The 18,558-nt window shown below is 44.3% G+C and overlaps 1 protein-coding gene and 1 long non-coding RNA gene across 6 annotated transcripts in view; one reads left to right on the forward strand and one right to left on the reverse strand.

The window, feature by feature from the left end:
• Positions 1-11,655, reverse strand: part of LOC142453453 (uncharacterized) — a 37,260-nt gene extending 25,605 nt beyond the window's left edge. Inside the window, exon 1 of one of the 5 annotated variants that reach the window (XR_012785378.1) lies at positions 11,176-11,655. This is a non-coding gene — a long non-coding RNA (uncharacterized LOC142453453). The remainder of the gene's footprint in view (positions 1-11,175) is intronic. The other 4 variants (XR_012785382.1, XR_012785381.1, XR_012785380.1 and 1 more) reach the window with 4 other exon arrangements.
• A 102-nt stretch (positions 11,656-11,757) lies between these two features.
• The window catches only part of UBE2J1 (ubiquitin conjugating enzyme E2 J1), a 35,016-nt gene continuing 28,215 nt past the window's right edge, over positions 11,758-18,558 (forward strand). Inside the window, exon 1 of the mRNA XM_075554773.1 lies at positions 11,758-11,931. Coding sequence (XP_075410888.1) covers positions 11,901-11,931 — 31 coding nt within the window. The 5' untranslated portion in view covers positions 11,758-11,900. The remainder of the gene's footprint in view (positions 11,932-18,558) is intronic.

Below are 18,558 nucleotides of genomic sequence, written 5' to 3' on the forward strand. Positions count from 1 at the left end.
TGTTCTCCTAGTCCCCTGGTCACCGTGCATTAGTTCTTAGCTCTATGCATCCCTGGTCACCGTGCATTAGTTCTTAGCTCTATGCATCTGCTCCTTTGGTGCTTCACCAACTGGAAAACCCAACCGAAACAGTAAGAAACAAAAACAAAATAAAGTAGTAAGGATAACATCATAATAACACAAAGATTAAAAACAAAAAACAAATAATGAGTAAGAAAGAAAAGACCACCAGTAGTATTTTAAAAGCCAGGGAAGAACTTAATACTTGCACCTAGAGCAATTTCCAGTTGGGTCAAGAGGGAGGTCAACTGACCAAGTATCAAATTCAATCCAGAATAATCATGATTACCATGATCTCTATCTCTTAGGAAACCTGTTTGGGACCCTTGCCTGTGACCAAGCGCTTAATCTGACTAGATACGCTGCAGATGGGTTCTGGACTCCCTCTGCCCTCCGGAACCTTTTACAAATGGGGTGTTGGCAATTTAAGCTCTGATACTTTTCTCTTCGTTGTATTTGAATTTTTTTTCTTTCTGGTCATTTTGGATCACTCAAGTTGATGTGCTTCTTCCATGTAGGCTTAGTTGATTCCTCAGATGGCTACCTGGGTACTGCTCTTAAGTGCTTTTGCATAACCCAAGAGATAAGGACTGTTACATTTTTTTTACAGGTGAGACAACCGGGGCCAAGGTGATAGATATCACCTTGATCAAAATCTTCCAGCATGTAAGCAGCAAAGCTGACAGGCTGACTCCAGAGTCCTCAGTCTCAACCATGTTAGTTAAAGAGCCCTCACCAAATCTCTCCCCCTTGAATGCCCTCCTTTTGCAAGTGTGGTGAGGAGACTGAAAGCGTAGGACTTGCTGCTCTGTGGGTTTGGGAAGACTTCTTTGCTGAGTATTTAAAAACAGATACCTTCTCTTACATGTGTTCCTTCGGTATTTGTGACCCCAGTAAGAAGTGTCTTCTGAAAATTCAGAGAAGAACGTTCATAAAGATTATGCTTCCCCCTAAGTAGTTATAATGCCAAACATACCATCAACACCTTTTATAGCCAGTCGGTGTTTTATAAGCGGTGAGAGTAGATCAACTCTGAGAAAACCATCCTAAAAGCATTCCTTTTTTCTAGAGTTTTTAATATGCGCAACAATTGATGAAAACAAAAAGTGACTCTGGATTAGAATCAGAAAAGTATTGCAATCCTAATCTTTTCCAGAGCTTCAGACCTATATTCAAAGTGACCGCCAGTATACTCTTGCTAGACCCTTTTACAAGAAGAGTCTCTGTCTTAGGTGTTAAGAGTTGAATCGGGCTTCCTTCCTGCCAGATTGCCCCTCCTCTGATGGCCTGACTGTCCTTTCTAGTATTTGCCGGATACTCCTCCGATCGCCTCCTGCAACCACCCATTCTTGCAGCAGGGTCTTGCAGAAAGAGCCCTGATGGCAGAGTGGTTGAGCACCCAGCTGTGAACAGAAAAGCTAGTGGTTGAAACCCACCAGCTGCTTGGAGGGAGAAAAAGATGTGGCAGTTGGCTTCTCTAAAGATTCCAGTTTGAGGGTAGCTCATCTCCGTCCTATAGAATCATGTGTTGGAATCAATTTGATGGCAATGTGTGTATGGCTGTTGTTAGAGGCATCTGTTGTTATTATTTAGTCTTCAGTCTTTTTTGTTGCTGTTGTTAGTCGTCATCTGTCCACGTCTCTCCATCCTCCCTGGCACTCTCCTTGGTTAGTCCCCACCACCTTCTCTTACTTGGCTCACAATAACCTCTTAGCCAGTGCCTCTCCACCACATCCACCTATCCTGCCTTCCATCCACACAAGGCCAGAGGTCCTTTCTAAACTGCCACAATTTTAGCCATGCCCTTACACCCTCCAGAAGCTTGCTGTTTATTATTCTTGGGTACCAGTTTGCACTCATTAAGAAAGTTTACCAGTCCTGCCTCCTGGTCCTTACCTGCCCTCATCAGAGCTGGACAAGCATGCTCATACACCTATGGGAAATAATGAATGGAACCATGTCGTGGGATTCATTCCATTGTCCTTCATTTCCTGAGAGAAATGGTAGGGTTCTTTCATCAACGTATGTTTATGGGGTACTTACCATGTGCCAGACACCATTTGGTAAGATGGCTATGGGCAGATATTGGAGACAGATTTTAATATCTAAAAACTAATAGCAAATGGACTGCTTTAATTTTTAACTGAAAAGATCACGGATGGAAATAACAATCCAAGAAGTTGTGTTCAACTAGTAGCAGATCGCATGCTGTTTTAATGGTATCCAAACACTCAGTCTGAAAGTGGAAACGTTTCTTGTAGTAGTGCCTTTCCTTATAATGACGAAGAGACGAGTTAGAAGTGCAAAGTTTTAAGTGTTGGTTTAATATTCATGCTTTTCTAAAGGAATGACTATATGAACAATATAATTTTCAGACTGAAAATCACATAATTTAGTTGACATAATCTGTATCTATGAACTTACTGTCATTTTTAGATTTGATTTAAAAGTTTGTTTTACTGTTTCTCCTCATTTTTCATCTGTCTGTACCAGCAAACAAGGGCTGCCCAGGGTAGAGAAACAGAAGGCGTGAGGAGGCTGCTCTCATGGGAGAACAGAGCTAAGATTGCCAGGTCGTTTAGAATTGAGAGGATAACGTCATTTAGAAGTTAGGGCTAAGAGGTTTTTAGATCATTTAGAATTTTGAAAGGAAGCATGATATTTGTAGTGTCCAAAGCTTGGCCTAATGGGCTCTCCAGGTCTGCTTTTATCCATTCAAGTTCAGTTTGGGCAGTGGTCTTCCTGCAATTGTACTGTCAGTAAATATACAGTTTTGGGTAACAGTCATAGTAAAGTGAACGTAAATAAAGGCTTGAGGTTGGCTGCCTTCTCGTTGGTTTTGACTAGCAGCACTGTGTTCTGCAGAACAAACACTGCTGATCCTGCACCAGCCCCCGAGTAGTTCTTAAGTTGGAGCCTGTTGTTGGAGTCCCTGTATTCATCCATCCTGTCTAGTGTCTTACTCCTTTTTGCTATGAAAGAGCCCTGGGGACACAGGGCTTGAGTGCTTCACTGCTAACTGAAAGGGGAGCGATTTGAATCCACCAGCAGCTCCACTGGAGAGAGATGTGGTTATTTGCTTCGGGAAAGATGACAGACTTGGAAAGCCTGTGGGGCAGTTTCACCCTGAAGGACAGCAGTCCAAACCCAGTAGCTGCTTCATGGGTGAAGATGAGGCTACCTGTTTTCTTAAAGATGTACAGCCTTGGAGACCCTATATAGGGTAGCTACACTTAGTATAGAGCAGGGCCCTAACGTCCAGCTGCAGGGGATTTTGAACACCCTGCACCCTCGATCTTTTCTAATAAACTACTAGTAGGAGGAAGAGGGGACCCTTCTAGTTCCCCAATGCCAAGAGTTCATAAACTCAGGCCCTTCTCTCAAGTGGCCAACTGCAGTGGAGCAATTTAAACCTCAGCCCTTAGATGCCAGCCTTCCCTACCTTTGTGGAGCTCAATAGGCCGCTTCTCTTTGCCTCCTTCGCTGATTGCACATGTCCATAAGTCTCACTCATCTTATCTGGTCCTTGGGAGAGCTAACTCCTATAGGGCTCTACCGCCCTAGCCTGCACAATCTACCCACTCCCAGCCCCCTAACCCCCTTAGATCCAGACTCTCCCCAGACCTCTTAAAAGGTGGTGTGTGTGGTTCAGGCTTTCACACCCCCTTTCTGGGTAGCAGGGAAGGATAAGCCGCCTCTCTCCATTTCCTAGTGGGAAAGGAACTAAGGTGTATGATGCCCCAATCCACACAGCACTGTTTCAGTTAATGGTCGAGACCACGGTACTCCACTTTGAATCACAAGATCTGGAGAGAGGGCCGGGAACCTGAGTAAGTGACCACATTCTTCTAATTTGGTAGACACAGTTTGATTGGGAATGGTTGCAGGTGGAGCTGTGGGAAGGAAGATGACGGTCAGGCTTCCCGGGGAACATTTACCCGCCCCCCAACTCTTCACATGAATTTGCGAGTGTGTTTGAGCTTCTACCACAAATGTTTGTTTCTTTTTCTAATGTCTTGAAGATGTAGATTTATTTAACTTTTTTTTTTCTGTTTGGATATAGATTTTTAAAAATCTATATTTGATCCCCCTAATGTAGGTGTAAATAGTTATTATAAATTAGACCATCTAAGCAATTTCAAATATTGTAGATGTAATATCACAAATTGTACAAGATGGCATTAATTTGACATAGAATTGCTTTCTCCTCTTCCTCTGATTCAAACTCTTCCCATACAGGGCTCTGTCATCACTATAAACATAAAAGCCCCCACCATCGAGTGGATTCTGATGCCTAGCCATGGTGTCTAGGGTTCCCAGGGCTGTAAATCTTCATGGGGGCAGATAGCCTCATCTTTCTCCTGACAAGCAGCAGCTGTCAGGAACCTTGAGGTGAGCAGTGAACCTTGAGGTGAGCAGTTCAGTACCATAGTAGGGCATTCATCATCCCGGAAGGACATTTTGAGTCATCTAACAGCCTTCATAGTTACTTGGGACCTGATGCAACTTAAACCCAGCAGGAGGCTGTCGGTGGAGCTTTGACCTGAGTCTCTAGTACAATTAGTTCAACTTTGTTGTTGACCTTCAACTCATGGGGACTCCGTGCACCCTGGAACAAAATGCTGCTCAGACCTCCCGATAGTTGGTTGTGGAGAGGACTGTTGAGATCTCTATACAGTTTTCACTGGCTGCTTTGCAAACGGAGGCTTTTTAGCATTTCTTCCTCGTCTCTCTCAGTCTGGAAACTCGGCTACAATCTGCTCTGCAGCATGGCAGCATGCAAGGCCCCGCTGACAGGAGGTGTGCTGGCTGGGGCAATGACATGGTCTATCCCAAGGAAGGGGAGCTTTCTACTGCCAAACCTCTGTGCTTCACCTGTTAAACATTCACCATTAGGACAGGGTTCTCCCTGCATAGTTACTATCTCCATAAATAACTGCTCGCATTTATCTTTTAAAGGCTATCTTAAAATATCTCCAATGTTTGTTTTTAAGCATATTCCCAGGAATAATGAACAAATATGTGTGTCGTCTCTTGTTTCTCCTCGATTTTGTCAGGTGGCAAGTGTTAGAAAAATGCAATTGCTTGAGGCCTTTCAAAGACATGCTGTTTTATTGCTGTTTACCTTTGGCAAAGATCAAGAGTAAAGACATTCTATACTGTTTTCCTGAAGATAACTTTGTTCCAGAAGGACTTTGTGAAAACAAAAGTATAAGGCAGCTCTCTATTCTGAAGAATAATATTTTAGAGGAATTTTATCTTCTTTTCTGACAAATGTAGTAGATAGCTTTCTTGAGGAATTTCTGCCCCTAAATGCAATTTCAGCTCCCCAGAGAGGTCAACCTGGCCCAGCTATCTTCTCACAAGGTGCTGGAAGGCACGCTAATTGTGGCAAATCTCTATCTCGTTTTGTGCTGACAGAATTACTGGTAGAGAAGTTCAAGACTGCTTTTCAGAAGCTAATGACCTTGGCTATCATTCTAACTTTGCCTACAATTATAAATTGGATTTTAGTGGAAAGCAGTGTAGGGCTGTCCATTGTTGCTGAACTGGCCCGTGGCTGCAGAATCAAGTTTCATGATTCATGCATGCACTGAGCACTGTATACCAAAGAATGTTTCACAGTTCTCTGAATTAGTATTTTTTGAAAGTATGTGGATGCTCTAATGGGGAATAATGATGCTCTAGTGGTGAATAAAATACACTTCAAAAGTATTTCTGAATTCACCGAATTTTCTTTTAGTCATCTTTGTCTATTTACGTTTTCCCAAGGAATTGAAAGTAAAACTGTTAAGGTGGGTGGTAGTTTTCAGCCTGTTAGCATGTCTGCAGAGGAGCAAGGTTCACAGGTGGGTCAAAGGGCCCCCAAGAGGGAAACGGGGTGGCTGGGTCTGAGGACACAGGAATGGGCAAGGGCAGAGAGACAGGGGCAGGAAGCCTGTGAGGAGAGGATGCAGAGGGAAGGAGGGAGAAACTGGCCGAAACCTGCCTCTTCAACCATGAATGCCTTTTCTAAGTGGCAGGTGTTTCCGTTACAGTTAAATTTAGTTAATGAAATAACTTGTGAAACTCCTAAACACATCTTGAGAGGTCTAAGGAGGATGAGTACTATGTTTTTTAAAATTATTGATCTTAAAACACATTTAAGATATGGGGAAAAAAAGAAAGAAAGAAAGAAAGCCAACCCATGCCAATGTCACGAGCACCGTGCTGAAGTAGGATATTTCCGTTTCTTGTACCTCAGAATCAAGGAGGCGCCAGAGTAGTCAAATCTCTGGCAGAAAATTCACTCTCCAAGCAAAAACATAAGAGAACTATGGGAACATGTAATTTTAATAATACTGCCAACAACCCATCACTGGTATATATTTGCTTATTCCTACCCTCCCCGCTTTGTTGTAACCTCCAAGAGAACATGGGACACAGTACAAGCTTTCCGGTAAAAGGAACCTCCTAAACTAGGACCCCACACTGTCAACCGTGCTGCACCCCCCCTCTCCACCCCCGTTTCCACCTTCACACTTGAATGTCTTCGTTCTCATTCAGATTGCCTAACATTGTAAACGGAATTTTAATATTACTGAAATATTATCAAAGTGATTTTTTTAGGGGGAAAGGGACTGAGCAGATGAGGCAATTATCTTCAATGTACGGGCACACACCAAGAAGAAACACCAAAGCTGCATTTCCCTCCTGGATCTCTCCGCTGGCCACCAGATGGTAGGCGGCAGCTGAGCTATGAGACCTGCAATGCAGTAGGCAGTAAGGTGGGGCCCCAGCTCAGAAAACAGCTCCTTCCTGTCTGACATTTTTTGTTCAGGGAGCCGGGATTTAAATGTATGCCCCTGCTAATGATATGACCATCATCTCCATTCTTTTAATACTGGCCTCATCCCCATAAGAAAATGAGTCCTCTGTTCTCACTAACTATCCCAAAGGGGAAATCCTAAGGATCAAACAATAGGAAAAACGATGACAGGTGACTTTGTTTTTCTTCGGGGTGTGGGGGTGGCTTTATTAAATATTAAGAGTAATTAATAAGATGTTACAATAAGATCCATTCATGGCTTCAGAGTGCTTTTTAAATGTTTTCTTTGCAGATATATTATTAGCCAATTTATATTATCAGTCTAAGTGATACTAGCCAATATTAGTGTTTTTAGTACAACAAAAACATATGCAATTGGATTTCAACTGTTAAAATACTTTTCCCTTATAAGATATAATAAAGTAAATACATAAATATTAATCAAATGTTTTCAAAATATTAATAAAAATTATTCTAAGGACTGAGAATATGGGAGATTGGCATTTTGATTTATATTCCAAGTACTGAACCATAATAATGTATTGCTTTTGTGATCAAGGAAAAATAAATCCTTAAAATTAGTCAGGGAAGTTTTAAATGCTAGAGAATAAATATGTGTTTGGTCCAGGAATAACTGAGGAGCACATCCCTCTTCAAATGCTCAACACAAAACCACCTGATTCTTTTTTTAGTGGAGCAAAACCAACTCCGGCTTCAGTCAGAAGGGCCAACTTTTAAATCAGGATTCTTCCACTTTCTAGCTTTGTCATCTTGAATTAAGTCATTGAAACTTTAAGAATCTATGTAATGCGTCTCAAAGTACTAAGACCAAGAAATAAATGAAATCTAGAAAATTTTCCTTTCATCAATATGATTTAACAATATGCCAGAATATGAATTTGTAATGTAATTGAAAAAATTGAGACTCTAAGCCAGGCGTCCTCAAACTACGGCTCATGGGCCACATGTGTCCACCGAGGACGTTTATCTGGCCCACAGGGTGTTTTTGTCCCGTTTATTTTTTTTACTTCAAAATAAGAATGTGCAGTGTGCATAGGACTTTTTTCATAGTTTTTTTTTTTAAAACTATAGTCCAGCCCTCCAACGGTTCTGAGGGACAGTGAACTGGCCCCCTGTTTAAGAAGTTTGAGAATCCCTGCTCTAAGCAGATCATTTGAGCCATCAATTGGTTTTAGCTGTTAAATAGGTATAAATGATCTTTGCTCCACCCTAGCCCTACCCTCACCCCCCAGGGCTGTTGGAAGAATACATGAGTTAATTCGTGTTAAGTGTCTGATCCAGGGTGTGCCCGTGAGGGGCTCCAGGATTCAAATCCAGGACTGATGAGCAAGGGATCAGCCCTTCAAAAGGCTTCTAGATACTATTGGAGATAGAAGTCAAAGGTTGTAGTCCTAAGACATTTTTTAAGATTCTCAAATATTTGAAACTTCATCTTTTATTGTGTTTGCAATCTCCTGAGACTGCTTTAAGGAAAATCTCTTCAAATGAAAAGGAGATTTCATTAGGACCATCAAGTGTAAAGAAAAATCTCTGCCCTAATTGATTGTAATTTACAGTCTCTTTCTAGGAAAAACACAAGTGTTATTTCCAATGAAATGTAAATGTGCTAAGAAAGCTCCCTTCCCACCAGCTGATAGTCTAGAAGCAGTTGCTAGTTGCTGTCACGTGGACTCCCAGGATGACTTCCTGTTTTTAGAACAGAATGTGGTTTGATCTTGTGCCATCGTCATGGTTGTTGGTATATCCGGGCTTGGCTTCCAGCTCCATGCAGGACAATGTTCTGGTGTGATCCAGATATGATATTCAGAAGTAGATTACTAAATCTTTCTTCCTAGTCTGTTGTAGTCCGGAAGCTCTGGTGAAACATGCCCACCATGAGTGAGGCTGCTGGAATTTAAAATACTGGTGATGTAGGCTCTGGTGTCACAGCAAGTATAAAAATGGCACATGTGGGGGTGGTGTCTGACCCTCATCTAACTTTTCAAGGGGACAAGAGAATCACCACCATCAACAATCCAAGGTGAATTCCTAAAAGGTGGAGGTAAGAATACCCCTTCTTGACAATCTTTTTACCAATTCTGACTGACACCAGCCTGTCCCTGCTCCATCATGCTACTTCTCTGCTGTGTTCAGTAGTTCATTGCAATGGCCACACAACATTTAGACATACTCATCATTATCAGGAGAGGCGAGATCAGGATCAAGAGAAATTCAAGATACTCTTCTTTAGTCTGAACATCTCTTCAGCTATGTGGGCAGGCTCTTAGCCCCTGGGTCTGGCCTTTGCCCTTTATTAGGCAACTGTTACAAACCTTTTAGCTCTGCCAATAAGTGCCTAGATTCACCCCACTCCAGCAGTAAGATTGGGCCTGAAGGTACTAAGTTTTCTTGCTCAATTGGCTGGGAAGCTCACTGTATGTTCTTTGCAGGTTTTCTAGTTCTGTGGCAGCCATTTCTCTGCCAATGTTGCTGCTTGTCTCTGATCTTAGTTTTTCCTTTTGGGTCTAGGAGGTTCTCAGCATTGGGATCCCAGGTTCAAACATCGTACTCCACTAACTAGCCCTTCTTTTTATTTTTTTGACCTTCCTTTTTGTGGGGTATTCAAGCTCCCTCTCTATTTGCTCCTTTCTCCTTGTATCTCCTGCAAGATAAAAGGTACGCCTCAAGCCAAAGATGGCATTTAACTTGAATAAGCATGAAGTATCCCACTCTAATCATGCCTCATTCCACAACATGCTACTCTTGCCTCATATAATACATCCGAACCCAACCTTCTGATCCTATAGGAAGGAAGAGAACTGCCCAGAGAGTTTCCAAGGTCGTAAATCTCCACAGAAGCAGGTTGTTACGTCTCTCTCATGTGGAGCAACTCGTGGGTTTGAACCACCGACCTCTTGATTAGCCCAGCATGTCAACCATTGACCCCAGGACTCCATTAACACAGAGAGCAGGGTTTACAACATCCACAATGGAGAATAAGTATATCAGATCACAAATTGGAAGATAAGTCCAAAATACTAAGAATTGTAGCTTAGCCAAGTTTATATCCTTAATCACCACGATCCATATACTTAATTTGCATTAGCAATAAACTATAGTTCCCAGGTCCTTAGATTGCATATTCCCATCAATTACTGTGTGGGAGTCAGGCTATGGTGGGAAGAGCCACACTAATTCACTGCTCCACGTTAAGCGTTAAGCACACCAGATATACAGGCAGTGGTGATGGGTTTCAAAGCCCCACAGCAAACCTGCGGTTGTATTGATTCTGACCCAGAGCAACCCTATAGGACAGAACAGAACTGTCGCATAGGGTTTCTGAGGCAGTACATCTGTACGGGAGCAAATTGCCTCATCTTAACTCCCATGGAGTAGCTGGTGGGTTTGAATCCTTTTAGTTAGGAGCCCAATGCACTTTCAGGGCTCCTTGGTCAAAACCAAACTGTGTACACAATTGCACCGTGGATTGAAGCCCAAATGTGTAATCACTACACCACCAGGGCTCCTTTAATGTATCTTTACAGAAACATTTAAAATGGTTTGCTAAGAAGCCTCTGCCCTTCCAGCAAGATTGCAACAGAATTTTGACATGTCTCCATAACTAAGTTATCAGAATAGATTTTTGTTATTTTTTTCACCAGAGAAGGAAATGCTATCCTTGCTATCAAGCCAATGGGGGCAGGGTAGAAGCCCACGTTGATTGATTTGGTGGTGGTGGCTTTCTGTTGTCAACATCCTGTTGCAGCATCTCCTGAGAGGCCAGGCCAGCTCTAGAAGACAGTTGTGCCCTGGGGCGAATGATGGACCTCATTTTCTCAGCTGTCAGAAACGATGACACCCACTCTTGTAGATTCTGAGACCTCTAGTGAACCCAGGAGAAATAACCGGGGGTGGAGGAGTGGGGGGGGGGATTTTTCAGGGATATCCAACCAAGAGGCTGTCAAATGACAATTTGAAGATTCAATGTAAAGAATGAGTGAACAGATGTATAAAAAGATATTTTGAGGAGGGTCCTCTTGTGAAAAGAAACAAGGGAAAATCAGTTGAGGAACACTGCTTGAATGTGCACACCTGCTAACGTTGTAAATGTCCTTTTATGAAAGTTATAAATTGGACTGAGTGGGGGGCAAGGTTTACCTGGGAACAGACCCCACTGCCCACACTCCCAAGACGAATTCACTATAGACTTAAGATTGTCAACTAGACTTAATAATACAACTCAGTGGATTTGAAACCAACTGGTAGCCATGACTTGTCTACAGCAAAGTCCAATTTGGCCAACTTACTTTTTGACCCATTCCTTGAGCTCTGGCTATCCCCTCCGACTCAGCCCCTAAAGGGCAGGGTGGAGGGCCGCGTGGGCTCCTGGCGCTGTCACTGTCACCGGAGAAGGCTCGCCTCTGCCCCTCGCGGGGCGGCTTCCCCCTGCTGATCTCTCCGCCGAACTGCTGCGCCACCAACACTCAGCAGTTAGGAAGAAAGCACTTCCCAGACGCCGCCCTCAACGCGCCGCTGAGGGACAGTCCGGGCGCGGGGGCGGGGAGACCGTGAGGGAGCCGGCGGCAGCTCCCCGAGCGGCGAGGGACTGGCGTCCACGCGGGCCGGCCGAGCGCCACGAAGCGACTGCCACGTCAGGGGCCACTTCACAAACCCGGGCGAGCGCGCGTGACGCAAACGCGCGGCCCGGCGGGGTTGGACCCCGCGGCCAGCCGAGAAGGCCGACCTCCAACCCCCGCAGCCGGCTCGGCGACGTCCGGCCGGCGCCGGCGCGCGCGCGGCCCCCGGGGAGGCGGAAGAGCAGCGCAGGAGGCGGAGCCAGCGTGCTCACGGCGGCCCCGCCCCGCGCCGCCCCGCCCCGCCCCGCCCGCGGCAGTCCGGGACGCGGCCGGGCGGCGCCTGCGGCAGCTCCTCGGCCGGATCCGCGCGGAGACGCGGGCAGCTGCGGCGCGGTGCGGAGAGGCGGCGGCGGCGGTGACTGGCCGTGAGGCGGGAGCCGGGCCATCGACCCGCCATGGAGACCCGCTACAACCTCAAGAGTCCGGGTGAGCAGGACGGGACAGGGGCCGGGGGGCGGCCTGAGCAGCAGGACGGACTGCCCGCGGTTGGGGCTACAGTCCCCTGGTGCCCGCCACTACTCGGAGCCCCGCCACCGGCTTCACCCACTACGCGAGGCCGCCGCCTGCCAGGGAGGTGCAGGCCGCAGGGCGAGGACACACCGGCTGCCCAAACCGGGGTCCGGCCACCGCCTTACGCCACCCCGACTTTCCCTTTTCTCCTCTGGCCGGGGTCAGCCATGCCTTAAACTCATCAGTAAGAACAGGTGTAGAGGCGGTGTCGTGAGGAATCGACCTGCACCCCGAACACGGGGCTCCCACTTGACTTTTATTAGCTGCTCCACGCCTTTGAGAATCCGGTTGTTTAAGTCTCCCATTTGCAGCGTTTGGGCCGAATAGAATTTCAGCGATAAGGAAAATGTGATGGTCTGAGCTAGTTAACTGAAGAACTAGAAAGCTGGGAGAGCCGAGTACTTGAGGGCTAGTCATGATTTTGCCAAACGGATGAGATATTTGTATTCAGTTCTTGAGCTTTTCCCTCCTGTATTAATGCAGCTGCTTCGTTTACAGAAGTCCCTAAGCGTTCCTACCTTCGGGTTCTTATTTTTGGAGCATAGAAAAATGCAGGAAAAATACCTAGCATTCCTATGTTAAGGCAGATTTGAATCACGAGTTTAGAATGTTATTGAGTCTAGGACCCCTGGTGGCATCGTGGGATATGCGTTGGGCTGATAACCACAAGGTCAGCAGTTCGAAGCCACCCACTGCTAGAAATAGATAAGCTTTCTGCTCTAAGAGATTTACAGTCTCCCAAACAACCCTGCCCCCGGTGACTGAGCTCGAATCTCTTCAGGGCTGAGAGTTTGGTACCGTGATAACCTTAGGAGAGGGGAAAATTAGCACTAAATAATAAATCCCAAACTATCTAGTTTAGTGTGTCCAACTCTTGCTGCTTGCTTTTTTTTTTCCTTCCAAAAGTTGACACTGTGACAATTAAAAAAAAAAAATCCTCCTGATTTTACAAAGACTCCTGAAAAGCCGGAGGCTGTTGATTAAGCAGAGCCTCAGCAGCCGGAGCCATCAGCTAAAAAAATATCTGTAGGTCAGGGGGGTTGTAGAACCAGTCATAAGCTCTTTGGGGCCATGTCACTGTTATGTGCCCTCAAGTTGCCCTGACTCACAGGACAGGCCTGCCTGGTCCTGGGCATCGTCACAATTATGCTGGCATTGTTGCAGCTACGAGGTCAGTGCATCTTGTTGAGGGTCATCTTCACCAACTCTCAGTTTCACCAAACGTGATACGCTTCATCTGGAGCCCGGGTGCTATCGTTGAACCGCTAGCCTCCAGGTCAGCAGTTGGAAACCATCGACTAAGGGAGAAAGATGCATCTTTTGCCCCTGTCAAAGATTTATAGCTTTGGAAACCCAAGAAGGGCAGTTCTACCTTGTCCCACAGGATCGCTGTGAATTGGAATCATCTCGCTGGCAGTGAGTGAGTCAAGTTTTAGCCGACGCACTCAAATCGCTTCCTCTTTGGTTTCCTTTATTCAAAGGGCAGAGACCTGTGGTGTAGTGGCTTCTGCACTGTGTTACTAACCATAAGCTCAGCCATTCAGAACCACCAGCTGCACCTTGGGAGGAAGACGAGGCTTATTACTCCCTGAGTTACAGTCTTCAGAAAACAGGGGCTGTTCTACCCTGGCCAATAGGGTCACTGTGAGTCAGAATAGGCTCGCTGGCAGTGAGTTTGAGTTTCCACAAAGGTGGTGATGCTGTTCTAAAAGAGAAAATTCGAGATGTTGTTGCTGTTTAGTAGATATGCCATTTGAAGTTCAGAGAAGTGCTTTAGATGAGAGATGGGCCTTACTGAAAATGCCAGGAGGCATTACAAAAATGCTTTCTTTTATTTCATTCTCAGTTCAGTGATACCTTGGGGGCTTAAATTTTTTTTTTTTCGCAAAAATTGCATTATCTTTCTTTTCTAAAACCTTTTTTACTGTGAATTAGGTGAAGGTTTACAGAGCAGATCATCAGTTTTACCTTCAACAATTTATACATATTTTGTTTCAGTTCATTCACTACAGTCTCAGTCTTTCTATCCCTCTTTCTTTCCTAACCTCCAGTACTTGGTCCTTGGGTAAATGTTGCCCTTTTGAGCTGAAATGGTTGATTATTCTGTCATGGTGGTGAGTACCTTGCAGACCTGAAGGGTGGCTAAGGGCCATAGACTCAGCACTCAGCGTTGCTCGGGATCCACCACTCTCAATTGACCAGTAACCCTGTTCTCCTTAGATAATCAGTTTTGTATTCAACAGTTTAAACTAATCAAAGATCCTCATTAGCCTGTCCTATTGCCCGCCTTTATTTTTCTTTTCTCTTGTGTGGATTACTATCTTCTCCTTCACCAAGTTAATAAATACAGTCAGCCCTCTAGTCTATTATTTCATCTTCCGTCCCTTCCCCTCCCCTCATTGGTACCTTCAAGGCCTGTTAGGAAATTTTGTGTCTTTTTACATATATAATAATGATCTCATACAATATTTGTCTTTTTGTGATTGACTAATTTCATTCAGTATACTGTCTCCCTGGTCATTCCACACCAAGAGGTACTTTACATCTTCATCGTGAGTTTTTAGGGATGCATAGTCTTCAATTGTGTGAATGAACCAGAGTTTTTTATTCTATGATGGACATGTAGGCTAATTCTATCTTGCTATTGTGAGCAGGGCTGTGATGGATGTGCATTGGTGTGCATATGCTTGTGCTACGACTTTGGGTATATATCTAGGTGAAGGACTACTGGGTCAGATGGAATTTCTGTTCCCCATGTTTTGATGTACTCCCATGCTGCTTTTCATAATGGTTATCCATATTTACAGTCTCATTACCTGTGTATGTGGGTTTCAGTCTCAGCATTTCCTCTAGCAAATTTGACTGTCATTGTTGGTGAAAGGTAGTATATCATTCTCGCTTTGATTTGCATTTCTTCATGTTTATTACCTATTTGGAAGTCATCTTTGGTGGCCTGTCCATGTCCTTCGCTTGTTTTTTAATTGAGTTGTCTTTTTCTTACTGAGGTGTTGCCTGTTTTTTTTAACAGATTTTTTTTCTCTTATTCAATTTGTTGTTGCCAAAAAGTATTTTCCCATTTTGTGGGTTCTCTTTTTATTCTTTTAATTAAATCTTTTGATGCAGAACAGGGTCTTACATTTCCTGGGTCCAAGTCATTATTTTGTCCTCTACTGTGTGTTTTCCTTCTTTATATTTGATAATGAGTCTATGTGGTTGGAATTGGGGGTGCCAGCCCCCCACCACTGATCACTGGTTCAGTAAGCACAGTTGTACGGTTGAGATATATAAATATTAAAGTCATCGGGAGCATGAGAGATAGATGAGAGAGTCAAATAATGGAGTCAGACACAATTCATGGTAGCATGCTCACCTCCTGGATGGCCATGATCTTACCAGCGTGGCACCTGGTGTGGGCCAAGGCAAGGTGGGGCAGGGACCCGGCAGGATGCTTGAGGACCCGGCAAGAGGCTGGAGGACCTGTTAATTGCTAACCCAGGGTTATATCTACTTAGGGGGGGCGTGATTGCAGACAACCACATCACAGGAAAGGGCAGTACAATAGGCATACACATAGGAAGGGGATATACAATGGTTAGAAGGGGATGAGCTAGAGGTATACATACATGTGACAAGAAGGGTGGACCCTAGATTCATGATGGCGGCCTAATCTTGATCACCCTTGGATGGGCTTGATCTCTCTGGGGTCTCCTACAAGGAAACAGACAACTACAATCCTTATCAGAAGGGAGTGGGCCCTACTTGTGGGACAAACAGTGGTGACTGCTTGCTCTAGATGGCTGATAACCCTTAGGGAGAGTGACCCCTGATCTAGTCCTCATGACCTCCAAGTGTATAGTCATTCACAAGCAGGTAAGTTTGGCATATATTTGGGGGAGACAGCCTGGGCGAAATCCTGTTTCCCACATGTCTATGTCCCAGAGCCTTGGTGGCTTAGTGGAAAGGCCTGCCATTGAAACACAGCTGACCCTCAGGAGAAAGACACAGGAGCAGTTTGACCCAGTCGTACTGGGTGCCTGTGAATTGGACTCACCTTGGTGGCAGGGAGTTTTTTGAGGGAATCTTTCACCTACAGTAGGGCCTTTGTCTTTATTCCCATTTTCTCACCGATGGTCTTTAGAGCTCTGGGATTTACAGTGAGTTGATTTTTGCATATGGGTGAAGGGTAGGCCCTGTTTTTTTATTCTGCAGATGGAAATCCAATTTTGCCTTTACCATTTCTTAAAGAGACTGTCTCTTCCCCAGTTAATATGGAATATCAGAGGTCTGTAGGTGAATGGATCTATTCTGGGTTCTCTATTCTGTTCCATTGCTCTCAGTAGTTCTGGTTATACCAGTGCCAGGCTGGTTTTGAGTACCATGGCTGTGCAATAGATTTTGAGGGCAGGAAGTGAGAGGCCTCCTATTTTATTATTCTTACTGAGTTCTTTGCGTATAGTGGGTCTCTTCCCTATGCTTCTTGTGAGACAGATGGTTTGCTTTCTATTGGTTAGGGTGTTGTGGAGAAGTTTTGCATCTGTGTTCATGAGAGGTATTGATCTTAGTGATATTTCTGCCAGGTTTTACTATCATGGTTATGCTCCCTTCATAAAATGGACTCAGGAGTTTCCCAGCCTTTTCTATACTCTAATAGTTTGAGTAGAATTGATGTTAACTCTGTGTCGGGCAGAATTCACTAGTGAAGTTGTCAAGGCCTGGATTTTCTGTTGAGAGTTTTACCATGACCTGATTTTTTTTTTCTTTTGCTATAGGTCAGTTAAAAAGACTGTTAGTTTAGGTAGGTAGTGGTTTTCTACATTTTCAAATTTGTTACAGTACAGTTCTTCTAAATATTCTATTTTACATCTCTTGGTTGTGATGTCATTCCATTTCTGCTATTTGCATCTTGATTTATCAGTATTTTGTTGGTTTCGTTAATTCTTTTAAGATCCGACTTCTTGTCTGTTCATTCTTTCTATTTTTCTGTCTTTGGAATAATTTTTCTGCTCTAACCTTACTTCTTTTCTTCTGTTTCCTACTTATTTTGCTGCCATTTCTTATATTGTTGGAGCTCTTGGGTTAAGGTGTTGATTTCTCTGTGTGTGTGTGCGCTTGCTCGTTTATTGCTATAAATTGCTCTCCTTGTCCCTAAGATTTGGGTTTTTGTTGTTGTTGATTCAGGGATTTAAAAAAAATAATTTTATTGGGGGCTTGTACAACTCTTATCACAATCCATACAAACATTCATTGTGCGGAACACATTTGTGCATTTGTTGCCATCATCATTCTCAAATCATTTGCTTTCTACTTGAGCCCTAGGTATCAGTTCCTCATTTCCCCCCTCCCTCCACACTCCCTCCTCCCTCTCCCCCACTCCCTCATGAACCCTTGATAATTTATAAATTAGTATTATTTTGTCATGTCTTACACTGTCTGACATCTCCCTTCACCCACTTTTCTGTTGCCCATTCCCCAGGGAGGAGGTTATATGTAGATCCTTGTAATCGGTTGCCCCTTTCTACCCCACATTCCCTCCACCCTCCTAGTATCCTGAAGGGATCATCTGTCCTGGATTCCCTGTGTTTCCAGTTCCTATCTGTACCAGTGTACATCCTCTGGTCTAGCCAGATTTGTAAGGTAGAATTGGGTTCATGATAGTGGGGGGAGGAAGCATTTAAGAACTAGAGGAAAGTTGTATGTTTCATCATTGCTACCCTGCACCCTGACTAGCTCATCTCCTCCCTGTGATCCTTCTGTAAGGGAATGTCCAGTTGCCTACAGGTGGGCTTTGGACCTCCACTCTGCATTCCCCCTCATTCACAATGATATATTTTTTGTTATTTGATTCCTGATACCTGATCCCATCGACATCTCATGATCACACAGGCTGGTGTGTATCTTCTATGTGGGCTTTGTTGCTTCTCAGCTAGATGACCACTGTTTATCTTCAAGCCTTTAAGACCCCAGATACATTATCTTTTGATAGCGGGGCATCATCAGCTTTCTTCACCACATTTGCTTATGCACCCACTTTGTCTTCAGCGATCATGGGGAGAAGGTGAGCATCATGGAATACCAGTTTAATAGAACAAAGTGTTCTTGCATTGAGGGAGTATTTATTTGAATGGAGACCCAGTGTGTATCTGCTACCTTAATGCAAAGCCTATAAATATATGCATATAGCTCTACTTCCCTATCGTCATATATAAATGTATTTACATAAGTGCATGCCTATATTTTGACCTCTATAAATGCCCTTTGCTTCCTAGTTCTTTCCTCTATTTCCTTTTACTTTCTTTCTGTCCCACTATAATGTTCAGCCTTCATTTGGGTTCCAGTAATTTCTCTGGGTTATATTGTCCTTGATCAAGCCCTATCAGGCCTCTTACACCCTCCTCACCACTGCTTTTGGATCACTTGTTGTTTCCTTGTCCTTGGGTTTGTTAACACCACTTCCTTTTCCACACCTCCCCCTTTCCCATGTCTGCCCCTGCTCACAACCGTAGGTCCTGTTGTTTTCTCCTCCAGATTGTTTATCCTGCTTAT

This window comes from Tenrec ecaudatus, chromosome 7 (genome assembly GCF_050624435.1).
Source record: "Tenrec ecaudatus isolate mTenEca1 chromosome 7, mTenEca1.hap1, whole genome shotgun sequence".
NCBI classification, from domain to species: domain Eukaryota; kingdom Metazoa; phylum Chordata; class Mammalia; order Afrosoricida; family Tenrecidae; genus Tenrec; species Tenrec ecaudatus.